Source organism: Camelus bactrianus, chromosome 1 (genome assembly GCF_048773025.1).
Source record: "Camelus bactrianus isolate YW-2024 breed Bactrian camel chromosome 1, ASM4877302v1, whole genome shotgun sequence".
Lineage (NCBI taxonomy): Eukaryota > Metazoa > Chordata > Mammalia > Artiodactyla > Camelidae > Camelus > Camelus bactrianus.
Window position 1 is genome coordinate 60,781,304 of NC_133539.1, and position 13,273 is coordinate 60,794,576.

The 13,273-nt window shown below is 32.7% G+C and overlaps 1 protein-coding gene and 1 non-coding gene across 2 annotated transcripts in view; both read right to left on the reverse strand.

The window, feature by feature from the left end:
• Positions 1-447: 447 nt before the first annotated feature.
• Positions 448-520, reverse strand: TRNAT-AGU (transfer RNA threonine (anticodon AGU)). Its single transcript has one exon. It is a non-coding gene; the product is annotated as a tRNA-Thr (tRNA).
• A 1,593-nt stretch (positions 521-2,113) lies between these two features.
• SNX4 (sorting nexin 4) overlaps positions 2,114-13,273 on the reverse strand; it is a 51,210-nt gene continuing 40,050 nt past the window's right edge. The window contains exons 10-14 of the mRNA XM_074365112.1: positions 11,792-11,881; positions 9,357-9,456; positions 7,565-7,710; positions 6,292-6,406; positions 2,114-3,290 (exon numbers count right to left, since the gene is read on the reverse strand). Coding sequence (XP_074221213.1) covers positions 3,243-3,290; positions 6,292-6,406; positions 7,565-7,710; positions 9,357-9,456; positions 11,792-11,881 — 499 coding nt within the window. The 3' untranslated portion in view covers positions 2,114-3,242. The remainder of the gene's footprint in view (positions 3,291-6,291; positions 6,407-7,564; positions 7,711-9,356; positions 9,457-11,791; positions 11,882-13,273) is intronic.

Below are 13,273 nucleotides of genomic sequence, written 5' to 3' on the forward strand. Positions count from 1 at the left end.
TACTTCCTTTATTCTGTTAACGTGGTAGATTATAGTAACTGACTCTTTTAATTGTAAACCAACCTTGCATTCTGACATAAATGCTACTTAGTCATAAGGTATTATGCTCTTTACATACTGTGGGATTCAATTAGCTAATAGTTTAATGATTTTTGCGTCTATGTTCATGATATATATAGATACACCACTTTCTTTTCTTGAAATCTTTGGCCAGTTTTGTTATTAGGGTGATACTTGTTCTCATTAACAAATTTTTTTTCTCATTAAAAAAAAGTATTTCCTTTTCCCTATTTTCTGAAAATATGTATAGAATTAAAACTTTTTCTTCCTTAAATCTTTCATAGAATCCACTAATAAAGACATCTGAACCTGGAGTTCTTTTGTAGGAGTATTTCTGATAATAATTGGGGGGGGGGAGTAATTAGGTTTATTTATTTATTTTTTTAATGGAGGTACTGGGGATTGAACCCAGGACCTCATGCATACTAGGCATGTGGTCTACCACTGAGCTATATCTTCCAATAAACTTCTTTGATATAAGGCTAGTCCCATTTTTTGGTCTCATCTCATATTAGTTTTAGTAAGTTATACTTTTCAAGGAATTTGGTGACTTCATCTAATTTATTGGGTTTACAGTTCTCCATAATATTCCTTATTATCCTTTTAATGTCTGTAAGAACTATAACATCCCCCCTTCATTGGGGATTATCCCTGATAGGGATAACCTGTGCTTTTTCTTTTTCCATACAGTTTTGCTAGAGGTTTAACTTTATTAAAGTTACCAACTCAAAGAACCAGCTTCTGGCTTTGTTAACTTTATACTGTTTTCAATATCACTGATTTTTGCTCTTATTTTTAATACTTCTTCTACTTTGAATTTAATTTGTTCATTTTCCCCCCCTAGTCTCTTCCATCCTTTCAAATACATAAATATTTAAAGCTATATTAATTTAGGAAGCTAGTACAATTCTACTGATTTGGCCATGTTACTTTATTCCACTGGGTTCTTCAACCTTGAATGAAATTCCTAAATATTTTTAAGGAAAAAACTTTAGGAGAATCAGTAAATTCTACCCTGGAAGAGAATATGCATATAAATCTAAAACTGATTATAAGGATATAAAAAGCCTGCCATTCCTGTTACATAACTCTTGGTTTTTCATTCCATTCCAAGCTGGGTATGTGTTTATTCTAAAGATATTTGAATTTTAAAAACCCTCAGTTCCTGTTTTGGATGCTACGTTGTAATTACCAGTGACTCATTCATCCATACCCAAGTTTTTGGATGTAAATGAAGGTTAGGTATGACTTCAACTAATTTTAATGCTTTGACTACACCAACTACATCACTAGAACATTATCAAGGTGAAATTTTCCTCTGTTACTAAGTATTTAATGAGACAGTCCTCATTCTTTAGTTATTGCTTGTGTATTTTTTGGATATCTAACTTCCCCCCTTTAAAAAATTCATTTTGAGTTCTGATTTTTAAATACTGAAAGGGTTAATGCATATAGATTATTTTCTTTATACTTATTCTGGATAGTATAAAAAATTATTTGTCATAAAATTTCTTTACAATTTTTTAAAAGGAATTACTGTGCTATTAAATGAAACTTTTTCAAAATCAATCCATGTCAAGATATTCCTACTTAAATATACACACAACCATGTGAATATTTGTATATTTCAGAGAAGATAATAAAATATTTTTCCTAATTCATCTTTTAAAACATAGGTAATCAATAGACTTCTCAAATCAAGTCAGCTAGTAAAAAAAATCGAACACATTTTACATTTACTCTAAGGTTAGGCTGGGAAAAAAGGCTTTTGATTTTTAAATGCCAAATGGAAAGCTGTTTTAGTTCATGAGCCAAGAGATGATAAAATTCAATGGAATGAAATGTGTACCGATACAGATGACTTGTTTCTAATAAAAATCATGTATCATTTCAGCATCTTATTGTTTAAAAAAACCAACATTTTGGCACAAGACAAATTTATACAATTAAACACTTCAAAACATAAACTGGCATATATTATTTTTCCACAGGGTATCAGATATTATATCAGATATAATAGGTACAGACCACTGTTAAAATAACAAAAATCCTGTGAAAATCAACACAATACTTCATTTATTTATTATATAAGTTTGGTAAACAGCACAAAAATTTAACATTTTAAACATATAAAAAAGTCAAATGCTGAACAGTACTGGAGATTTCCTTTTTTTACATAATTAGTAATAATGAGTACACATGTAGGGTTCTGCAAAGCAAGCAAAATACCAAGGGTGCTTGGCTTCTGAACATATACCACAAAAATACGCACAAAAAAAAATATAATTTATCTTTACAAAAATTACAGCCAAGCGGTAAAAAAAGAAGGATGTTAATAATGAAGATACTAACACATACGTTCACTACATCTATCTTATACAATGAAATGCTACATCTTGTACCCTGAAATGCCATGTGTAGAGAGCTAAGCAGAGTAAATTCAGGCTCATCACTGAGGTTAAGAATTACTTGAGAATTTAATGCTTGTCTATAACATACTCATTTAAAACTTTCTATATAGTAGTTCCAAGATCATAACAATGTATTCCACTATATATCTGAGAAGTTGAGTCTTCTTTGTTGGCAGTATAAAAATTTTGACCAGTATCAAAATTCAGGTAAAACACAAGTTGAAGGCATTTTCTAGTGTATGCAAATGTTATAGGGGCAGTAATGAATGTGGGAAAAATTCCTAGATTTCACACTAAATTTCTGCTGAGCTTTGTCAAATCAAACAGCTCAACTATAAGGCAAGAAAAAATAACCACCTATAACAGATTAGTGGGTCTTAACAAGTAAAAATAAGAATCCAGTCTGAGGAAAAAACTCCCTGCATAAGCAGATCTGAAACATTGAACAAACATTGAAACAAACATCTAGAAATTACCTAACATCTTGATATTTGGTCACTGGTTCAGAAGCCTGACGATTTGTTGGTATAATTTATCTAATTAACATTTCAAAATCAGCACCAGTCCCCAAAACCTCAAATTATAATATTTAATCTTCATTAAAATACATCCTTTTTGTGCTATATTAACACTACTATAATCAAGTTAAAGGAAATTAAATTTACTCAACTTATATATTTTTGTGTATACTGGGTAGCAACTTAAATTTTTTAATTTACTTGTGCTTCTGTTTTGGGGCACTTTGATTGAAGAGAAATTTATTTCACAGGATTACATCTTGCTAAAGCATTCCTTAGCATTGGTCCAAACTTGAATTCCCTTTAAAAACAAACAAACAAAAACCAAAAAAACTTTAAAATGTGACTTTGGAAGGATTCTGGAAGCCAGTATTTGGCTTACTGGTATGGTATGTTAAGTTTTGCATTTTGGAATAATTAACAAGTCCAGCAAATATGACACTATTTCTGGCAATAGCTAATATAAGTGAATGTCAAATACTTTTGAAAAAAGTAATAGAATCATTTGTATGAGTCTATCTTCAAAACAGAGAAAGAACTCCTACAACTTCTTTTTGAAAAACTTGAGTTTTCAGGTTCCTAACTAACTTATTTACTCATATGACATATTCATATTTTCTCTATAAACCAAATTTTATAATATTTGAAACCAAAGAAAGAACCTTATTATCCTAACAAATACAAAGTAATGTATTATTAGTTTATTAGTCTAATAACTAATGTTTTGACAAAAACCAATTAAGTACTAAATTATCAACTCCCTCTCAATGGTTTTGGCAGATTAATTAGCAAAAAACTAATATGCTATAATATACCTAATATGTTTAAACAAGAATGCATGTTTGTGAAATGTAACAGTAAAATCTAAGGAAGTGGTAGAAATAAAGGTATGTTTTCAATAAACAAGACATATATTCTCCAATACCTGCTAATTTATGAAGAATACTTTCTTTAATACTTAAACATTAGTCAATATTTTTCAAGGTTTCAAACAATAGAAAAAAAAATCAGTAATCTTTTTAGCTTTTTTCCTCCCTGATGGAATACAAAAAGAAAAAGAAACAAACCCTACAAAAATCCTTTAAAATGTCTCAGATTGCCTGGATAAAGTAGTATCTAATGGAGTATTCATTGCTAGAAAGGATAACATAGATCTTACGTGCACTGTCCCAGTAAGATGTCCACAGGACAGCAAATGAAAAAAAAACAAAACTACACACTAGCATATATGATGCAATCCTGTTTTTATGAGAAAAAGGAAAGTGTTTATTTTCTAAATAATTGTATTTGTACAAATAAGTCTGAAAAGATACACATGAAACTGTAACAGTAATGAGTTTTCAAAAAGGGATCTGGGGGAAGAGGGGGAGAATTTTTATTTAATATGCTTCTGGCTTATTTGAATTTTCTGCAATGAGCATGTATGTTATTTTTATGGTAATTAACTTTTTTAATTTAAAAAGATAAAAATAGCTTGAAATATATAAATACCCATATGCTGATGCTAATCTTGACTTCTCATAATTTTAAGTTTCTAAAGGGATAGACTGGGAGTTCGAAATTTGTAGATACTAACAGGCATATGTAGAATAGATGAACAAGATTATACTGTATAGCACAGGGAAATATATACAGGATCTTGTGGTAGCTCATAGCGAAAAAGAATGTGACAATGAATATAGGTATGTTCATGTATAACTGAAAAATTGTGCTCTACACTGGAAATTGACACAACATTGTAAAATGACTATAACTCAAAAAAAAAAAAGTAAGAAAAAAAAACAATAAAAAGAAAAAAGCACCATAGATTCTCAAATATAAAAATCTATTCCACTTAGGGAAGAAAATAAAACATGATGAAACATTATAGGACTATTCTCAAGAAATAAGGTGAACATACACCCTTATTAATCTCATGTGAGTAAACTCTTGCTTACTACAGTTATCATCTGAGGATACATGAGTAGATGCACAAGACATCCAACAATATGTTCAAACATGCCTACAGTAATATCTTTTTTATTCAGAGATTAATTTCTAGCATCCTAAACCATCTCACCCTAAGCAAAGTAGGGGGAAAAGTCCTGCGAGCCATTATATAAAGTCTACGTTCTACTTTGGAAAAGAAGCAAATGGGAGATCACAGGAGCTTGTTAATGAGAATTTTATAGGAATAAAATAAAACAAAACCAACTTTACAAACCTTTGTTTTCTGATCTTTCAGACCACCTGAGACTTAAAAAGGCAGATTAGAAAGAAGACTGTAAACAGGAAGAAGCAGAAGAGCTGACAGGACGACAGCAGCAGAGACAAAAACACCCCAAACTTCAGGACATGCAACCATTTTCAGGACATTCAGCATTTGCAGGTTGACCAGATCTAAGTGACACAAAGATCTACAACACCAAGTAACTTACAATTTCACTGAGGCATACGATAAATCTGGCCCACTGACTAGTGTGTGAGTCTGATATTTCTATCTCAAAATAGCTTTGTTCTTTACAGTTACTACTGCTGGTCAAAAAGGGCTGAGAAAGTGATGGTTCTGAGCCAGAAAGTACACATTTTGGATAAATTAAGGCTTAAGAATGTTTATATGAATGTCATTTTTCCCTCTAAGAATGTCTTCATAAATACAGTAATCCATCTTACTATATGATTTACCGAGATAACATGTTAAATGGCTCAATAAATTGTGAAGTGTTAGACAAATGTAAAGGACTGGTATTGACTGGTGGTCACAACTGGATCTTGGGTTATAAAAAAGAAGTTAATATTACATATTTTGTTCTTATAACACCATTTTAGAATGATTTCCAGCATTGCCAAAATATTTATTTTAAACAGAATAAGCTTCAATGTTTGTATCTTATACCAGATATCAGCTACATAAAGGATCTACTCTGACAGAAAAACATGTTATAACCACATTTTCCCAAAATAATGGTTAAACTATTTTCCAATCAAAGTATACATTACTGTCAGGAATGGTATTTTACTGCTCTGTCCAAGAACATCATATAAACAAAGTAATGCTGTTAGTACATATTTTCAAATACAAGTTATAAATGGGGCATACAAATTTGGAACTTTGGATAAGTGGAGACTCAGTAACAGATAATTTGGTTATGACACTTCTTTCAAAACTAAGTAGAAAAATTGGGAAACATTCTGAAAGAGGAGAGGAATGGGTTTTAAAAATGCAAACAATGAATACTCTGGTCCAAATAAGAGAAATTGGTTTTAAGAAATTCGTAGGCATCTGTGAATATACGTGTACCTTCACTAAAACCAAAACCTACCTTTTTGCACATACTGATCTGCATGACTGCATAGCTTATGAGGGCCTCCTTTAAATCACGGTTCTTTTGTTCTTTGAAGCGTTCAATATCAGCCCAAGCATTTTTGACAAATTCTCTAAAATAAAAAGGTAAAGTCATTATTATTCTTACTTAGATTAAGTAAACTATATATTATAAACTCAAATCACCACTTCTCATTTAAGTTGGGTTTTTACTTGTCAACATAGAACGAAAAGCTATTACTTGTATAAGATAATTCTATTTTTCTCTTCCTAAAAATTATAGTGGGGAAAAAAAAGCAGACAATCATATATATTTCTACATTTTAATAATCTCTATTTTTGCCACAAGAATTCCAGCTTCAGATTATTCCCATAAAACAGATGTGAATGGCTCTGTGAAGCAGCTCACAGCCTAAGAGATACCATATGAATCTGCCTTCCTCGGGTCACTGGAAAACATGTATTCTTTTCCACAAGATGGATTATGTATCACATTTATCATGGACTTGCTTTAAATGACAACTAGAGTTATAAAAATTCTGAGAGACATTTGTCTTTTTAACTCTATTCATGAAAGTTTATTTTGACTTACTTGATGCCTGCAGTTCTAAAAATTAACAAAACCACCTCCAAATCAATGACACACTCTTGGTCTGCCTTGGTCTACCCAATGACTGTCAGATGAAAACAACAAAAAGAAAAATGAGCCCAACAGTCACGGCAGATCTTTGAGAACTGAATTTCCAGAAATATACATTCCAAGCCCTATGCCAGGTGTTGGGACATAAAGATGAAAAATGACACACTCACTGACTTTGAAGGGCTTGTAATGTAGCCCAGGACAGCCAGACCATACAACCAACCACTCAGTACAGAAGTGCCATGCTACAGGGGCACGAAGCGCTATGAAAGCCTGTGCAGAGAAGAGGAGGCTTCCCAAGGGAAGTAACAAAAGAGCCGGGCACTGAAGAATGATCAGGCTTTTAACGCACAAAAAGAAAGGGCAGAGGGAATGTGCAAAGGATAGAAATCATGAAAAGTGCAGGAGAATAATATTATGAAGCTCAAAGCTTTCTTCTTCCTCTTTCTCCCACCCTAAAACAATTGTTTCTATATAACATGAGTTTTGACTAAAATTTCTTAGGAATCCAATCACTGCATTTCGGAAGACTAGGCTATATCCAGGGATGCTGAAGAAGCTGGGAATGGTCATAAACAATCTGCCACATAGCCTCCATGTCTAACTTTGTTAAACATCTCAGCATTTTTACCTGCCTTCCAGATTTTTAGACTTAAGCTGTTGTTCTCCTTCACTTATTTGATCTTCTAGCACCTTTATTCTGGCTTCTCTCTGCTCTGGAGTTTCTTGACCAAAGAGCTTGGTAGTCATTCCCTTCAAAGAAAATGTTCTCACGGTCTAAAATGAAATAGAAACAGATAAACAACATACATAAACTGATGTATTATTCAGCCTTAAAAAGGAAGGAAATTCTGACACATGCTATGCCACAGATGAATCTTGAGGACATTATGCTAAATGAAATAAGCCAGTCACAAAAGGACAAATACTGCATGAGTCTACCTATATGAGGTATCCAGAGTAGTGAAGTTCACAGAGACAGAATGATGGCTGCTAGGGGCTGGGTGGAGAGGGAAACTAATAGCTGATAAAAATTTAATACATACAGAGTTTCAGTTTTGCAAGATGAAAAGAGTTCTGCAGGTTGGTTGCACAACAACGTAAATGTACCTACTACTGCTGAACTTTACTATTAAAAATGGTTAAGATGATGAATTTTATGTACTATACATTTTACCACAACTGAAAAATTTTTTTAAAAAGGGAAATAGAAACTTTAGCCATCTCTCTGCTAGCTCAAACAGAAGCACCATAAGCCTTACAACCAGGGGGCTACTAATACAATTTCTAAGACTGGAAAATATGGAAGAGTCAAAAAGGGAAAAGTTCTGAGTTTTTTCATCACATGGAAAACTTCCATGGTGAAGTACAGGCAAGTTATTTCTTTATGTTAGTAGTCATACTCTTAAAAATTACTCTGACATAAAAAAGATAAAATTCAACAAGTAACAATGGAAATAAACCAAAGTAAAGAAACTTAAAAACCTGCAAAACTCACACTGAAACTTGGGTATCTATTGATAAAACAAGATGTCTAAACCCAAGCCTTAAGCTTCACTGCTTTAACATTTCCTCATTCTCTGTAGTTTACTGAGGGAAACACTTTACCCTTCACGTGTAGGAGTAGAGAACCAAGTTCCCTGTTTCATGGTCAAAGATCTTTTCCCACCTATATCTATAACTTTTCATACACATCGCAGGTGGGTAGCCCAACAGCACTTTTAAAAGTACAGTACTTGTTGATTATGAAATGACTTATAAATGGTGGCAACTGTCACTGCTTCATTATTTCCATATTATGTGTGCTCACCATGACAGCTACTTTACTCCAATGGAATAGCTGGACAGTAGAAAGCTGATTATAAAAATGACCTAAGTCTAATACAATAAATATGGAATTTTCTTCACAATTACTCACTGTAAGCATTCAATTGAGAGTAAAGTACACAGGCTGCCTCTCTTGCCTTCTGAGACTGCCTCTGTCTATGGATATGTATTTCTGTGAATAAAAATCCAACCCCCTCCACCACCAAAAAAAAAAGTAAAGTACAGAAAAAGCTCCTTGTTAGAAGAGAGGCACTGATTCTAACAGGGAAAAGCTTTTCAAAGTTAACTAAGATTTCTATAATATACCTGGTAAAATTAAACCTGACCAAAGATCATTATTTCAATCCTAAAAAATAGTGTTTTCTCACTAGGACTTAATCAGAAAATGAAATGACTCTTCAGAGTAATATTAGCAAAATTTCTTATAATACTATGTATGTTTTAATGGCTTAACATTTTTTTTTTCAAGATCACAACCAAAAGAATTATGAAGCCGCCTACAAATCATTCCCCTGTAAAAGCTACAGCATCCTGCAGCCCACTCCATTTAAGGTCTGCTATAATAACACCAGAGACCTAAGTGGAAGCACACTCACCCCAGTTGCCAGTTCCTCACACTGCTGTTTCTTGGATGCTAGGTCCTGAGCAGCCATCTCCAAGTCATATTGCATAAGTTCATGTTTCCGGCACACAGCCCTGAAAAAAAAGTGCTGCCATTTAATTTTTGTGGTTTCTCTATTAACATGTTAATTTGGGGGGGGAGGGAGGAAGGGGAGGCATTCACAATGTCTTACTATGGTCAGAACTTGTATACTCAGGATTTTCAAGTTTAAAATGTAGTAGCCCAACATTAAAAATTTAATCTGGCAGAACCTAAGCATAAAAACTTTATATATACTTAAAACAATAAAGGTTGTTTGCAAGGGCAGAGTATAGCTCAGTAGTAGAGTGTGTGCTTAGCACGCACAAGGTCCTGGGTTCGTTCAATCCCCTACACCTTCATTAAAAAAAATTTTTTAAAGGTTGTTTTCTAGACACTTGCAACATTTTTTTCAATAAAAATACCATTATCACATACATTGAAAAAATTCTTTTCTATAATATAGGAACTAATGCTATAATCTCAAATAACTGAGTACTGTTTTAAAAGATATTACCTCAAAGCTTTCTTCTTTTTTATTTAGAAATGTCTATTAGTTTTTAGCATCATAAAAGTAACTCATGCTCACTGGAAAAAAAAAAAGACTCTAATACAGGAATGCACAAAATAAAAGTTTCAAGAACCCTCTTTTTTCTCCCAGTCCCACTGTCTAGATATAATTCATGTTAATAGACGGTGTATATCCTTCCAGACTTTAGCTAGGCACTCACAAATATACATATCCACACCTCTCCCCCACTGATTCTACACCTTTTCTTTCTTAACTATATACCACAGACATGTTTCTGTATCTGTACACATTAATCTTTTCTACAAGTTTTAAGAGCAACAGAGAATTCCACTGTGTTCAGCAACTTTCTTTACTTGGTAACTTGAAAATACCTTGATGTAACTTCTTACTACTCAAAGCTCCAGAAGGAAAAAGGCTAACAATGTGATGTTTTCATATCAGCTACTGAACAGCTAAAGGAATACTGCTCCTCTGTTTTACTAACAGAATTTTTAAAATAATTTAAAAAGTGACAGGAAAATGATTCATTTTTCCAATCTGGACTAATCTCCCAGAGAATTCTGTTTGGTTTTGCAGGAGATACCATAAAAACAGAAGACACCATATGGTGGTTCTATTTTTAGGTTTTTGAGAAACCTCCATATATACTGTTTTCCACAGTGGCTGCACCAAATTACATTCCCACCAACAGTGTACAAGGGTTCCCTTTTCCCCACATCCTTGCCAACATTTGTTATTTGTGTTCTTTTTGATTATGGCCATTCTGACAGGTGTGAGATGATGTCTCATTGTAATTCTGATTTGCATTTCCCTGATATTAGTGATACTGAGCAAATTTTCATGTTCCTGTTGGCCATCTGCATTTCCTCTTTTGGAAAAATGTCTGTTCAGTTCTTCTACCCTTATTTTACATAGGTTGGCTGCTTGTTTGCTTTTTAATTGAAGTACAGTTGATTTAAAATATTGTATTAGTTTCTGGTGTACAGCATGAATGGACTTGGAGAGCATTACGCTAAGTGAAGTAAGTCAGACAGAGAAAGACAAGTACTGTAAGGTATCACTTACATGTGGAATCTAAAAAAACACAATAAACTAGTGACTATAACAGAAAAGAAAAGAAACACTCACAGATGTAGAGAAGGAACCAGTGGTTACCAGTGGGGAGAGGGAAGTGGGAGGGACAAGATGAAGGTGGAGGATTAAGAGACACAAACTATCAGGTATAAAATAAGCTACAAGGATGTACTGCACAGCATGGGGAATACAGCCAACATTTTATAATAATTACAAATGGATTATAACCTTTAAAAATTTGTGAATCACTATATTGTATACCTGTAACATAATATTGTACATCAACTATATTTCAATTTAAAAAATATATTGTGATATAAATATATAAATAAATTTAAAATGGAAAAAACTTAAAACACATACACATACACACAAAAACAGAAGACAAAGTCCTGATATTAAGAAGTTTTACAACCTCACTAAGGAGATAAAATATGGAGGTACGGGAAAAATTACAGAATTTAAATAATATACAACCTAGTGACAGAGCATACTACCCACACTCAATCTGTACTTTGCTTCCAATCTTCAAGATGGAAAAAGTAAAAGAACAATCTACAGACAGACCCGATTAACAGGTTTTATCAATGTGCTTCAAACACAGGGTTCTTCTTAAATTTCTATCTCTAGCACTTTTCAATACACAGGGACACAATGAGACCTCATTCAACATCTGGAGGAATGAACTCATTTAAAAATCACCTTACTATCTTTATTTTAGAGCAGCATATGAAGGGAGTGGTGACCAGCCACAGGGCTGCGTCTGAGACATTCATTATACTTACCGCAGTGCTTCTGCATAAAAAAGATACTCCTTTAACTGATCTGCATAATGTTCTTCATCTTCCAAAATATCATCAATAGAAGATGCATACCTGTTTAAAAAGAAACATTGCATAGAGTAACTTTTAGCAGGACACAAGTATCAATGTTCTAAAGAAGGGCTATTCAAAGCTGGTCCGCAGATCACTTGCTGCTCATCAGTGACAAAAGTACATGAAGTATAAATAAGCATTTAGAAACATTTTACAGCAGTTTTTTTTTTTGAAGTATAGTTGATTAATGATATTGTGTTAGGTTCTGTATACAGGTATACAGTAAAGTAAGTGATTCAGTTATACATACACGTGACTTTTTCAGATTATTTTCCATTATAGGTTATTACAAGATACTGAATGTAACTCCCTGTGCTAAATAGTAAACCTTTGCTGCTTATCTACTTTATGTATAGTAATTTGTATGTTAATCCCATACTCCTAATTTTTACTCCCCCATAGCAATTTTTAATTATCATGACAGTTTTATTGAATTTTACCAAAATATTTTGATCAGCAAGGGCTTGTAAATTAAAAAAATGAAACAAACAAAAAATGGTCCTTCTTAAGGTATCTTAAGAAGCACTCTAATATCTTCTGTTCAAAGATATTACAAAAAGGGCTACAAAATCCGTAGAAAGAATAATGAAATAAACTTTAAATCAGCTTACCAATTTCTATAAAAAAGTCACTGGAGTGACTGGGATTGCGATTCATACTGACACTACTAAGTCTTCCAATCCATGCACATGGTTTATTTCACCATTTATTTAGGCCTTTACTTTCTCCCAGCCATGCTTATATATAGTTTTCAGTGTAGAGTAATTTAATTCCATTAAATTAATCTGTAAGTATTCTGTTTTGATGTTATTATAAACAGCACTGTTTTTAAGTTTTTATTTTCCAATTGTTGCTAGTATATAAAACAATTAATTTTTTATACATTGATTTATTATGTATCATGCACCCTTATTAAATTTAGTTATTAGTTCTATAACATTTTTGGTTAATTCTTTATGGATTTCTATGTAAAAGATCCTGTTAACTGCAAATAAAAACAGTTTTACTTCTTTCCTTCTAAGACGTATGCCTCTGATTTTCTTGCATCACTGTACTGACCAGGACTTCTAGTACCACGTTTAATAGAAGTGGTGGGAGCAAAAAACCTCGCCTTGTTCCTGATTTTACGAGAAAGCATCAATATTTCACTGTTAAGTATGATATTAGCTATAAGTTTTAGACTGAGGAAATTCTTTATATTCCTAGTTTGATGAGAATTTTACTGTGACTGGATGTTGAAATGCTTTTTCTACATGTATTGAAATGAACATACTGGTTTTCTTCTTTATTCTGCTAATACGTGGACTGGACTGATTGATTTTTCAACGTTAAACTAACCTTGCATCCCCTGAGATAAACTTCTTTAAGTCTAATCTGTATACACAGAGCACA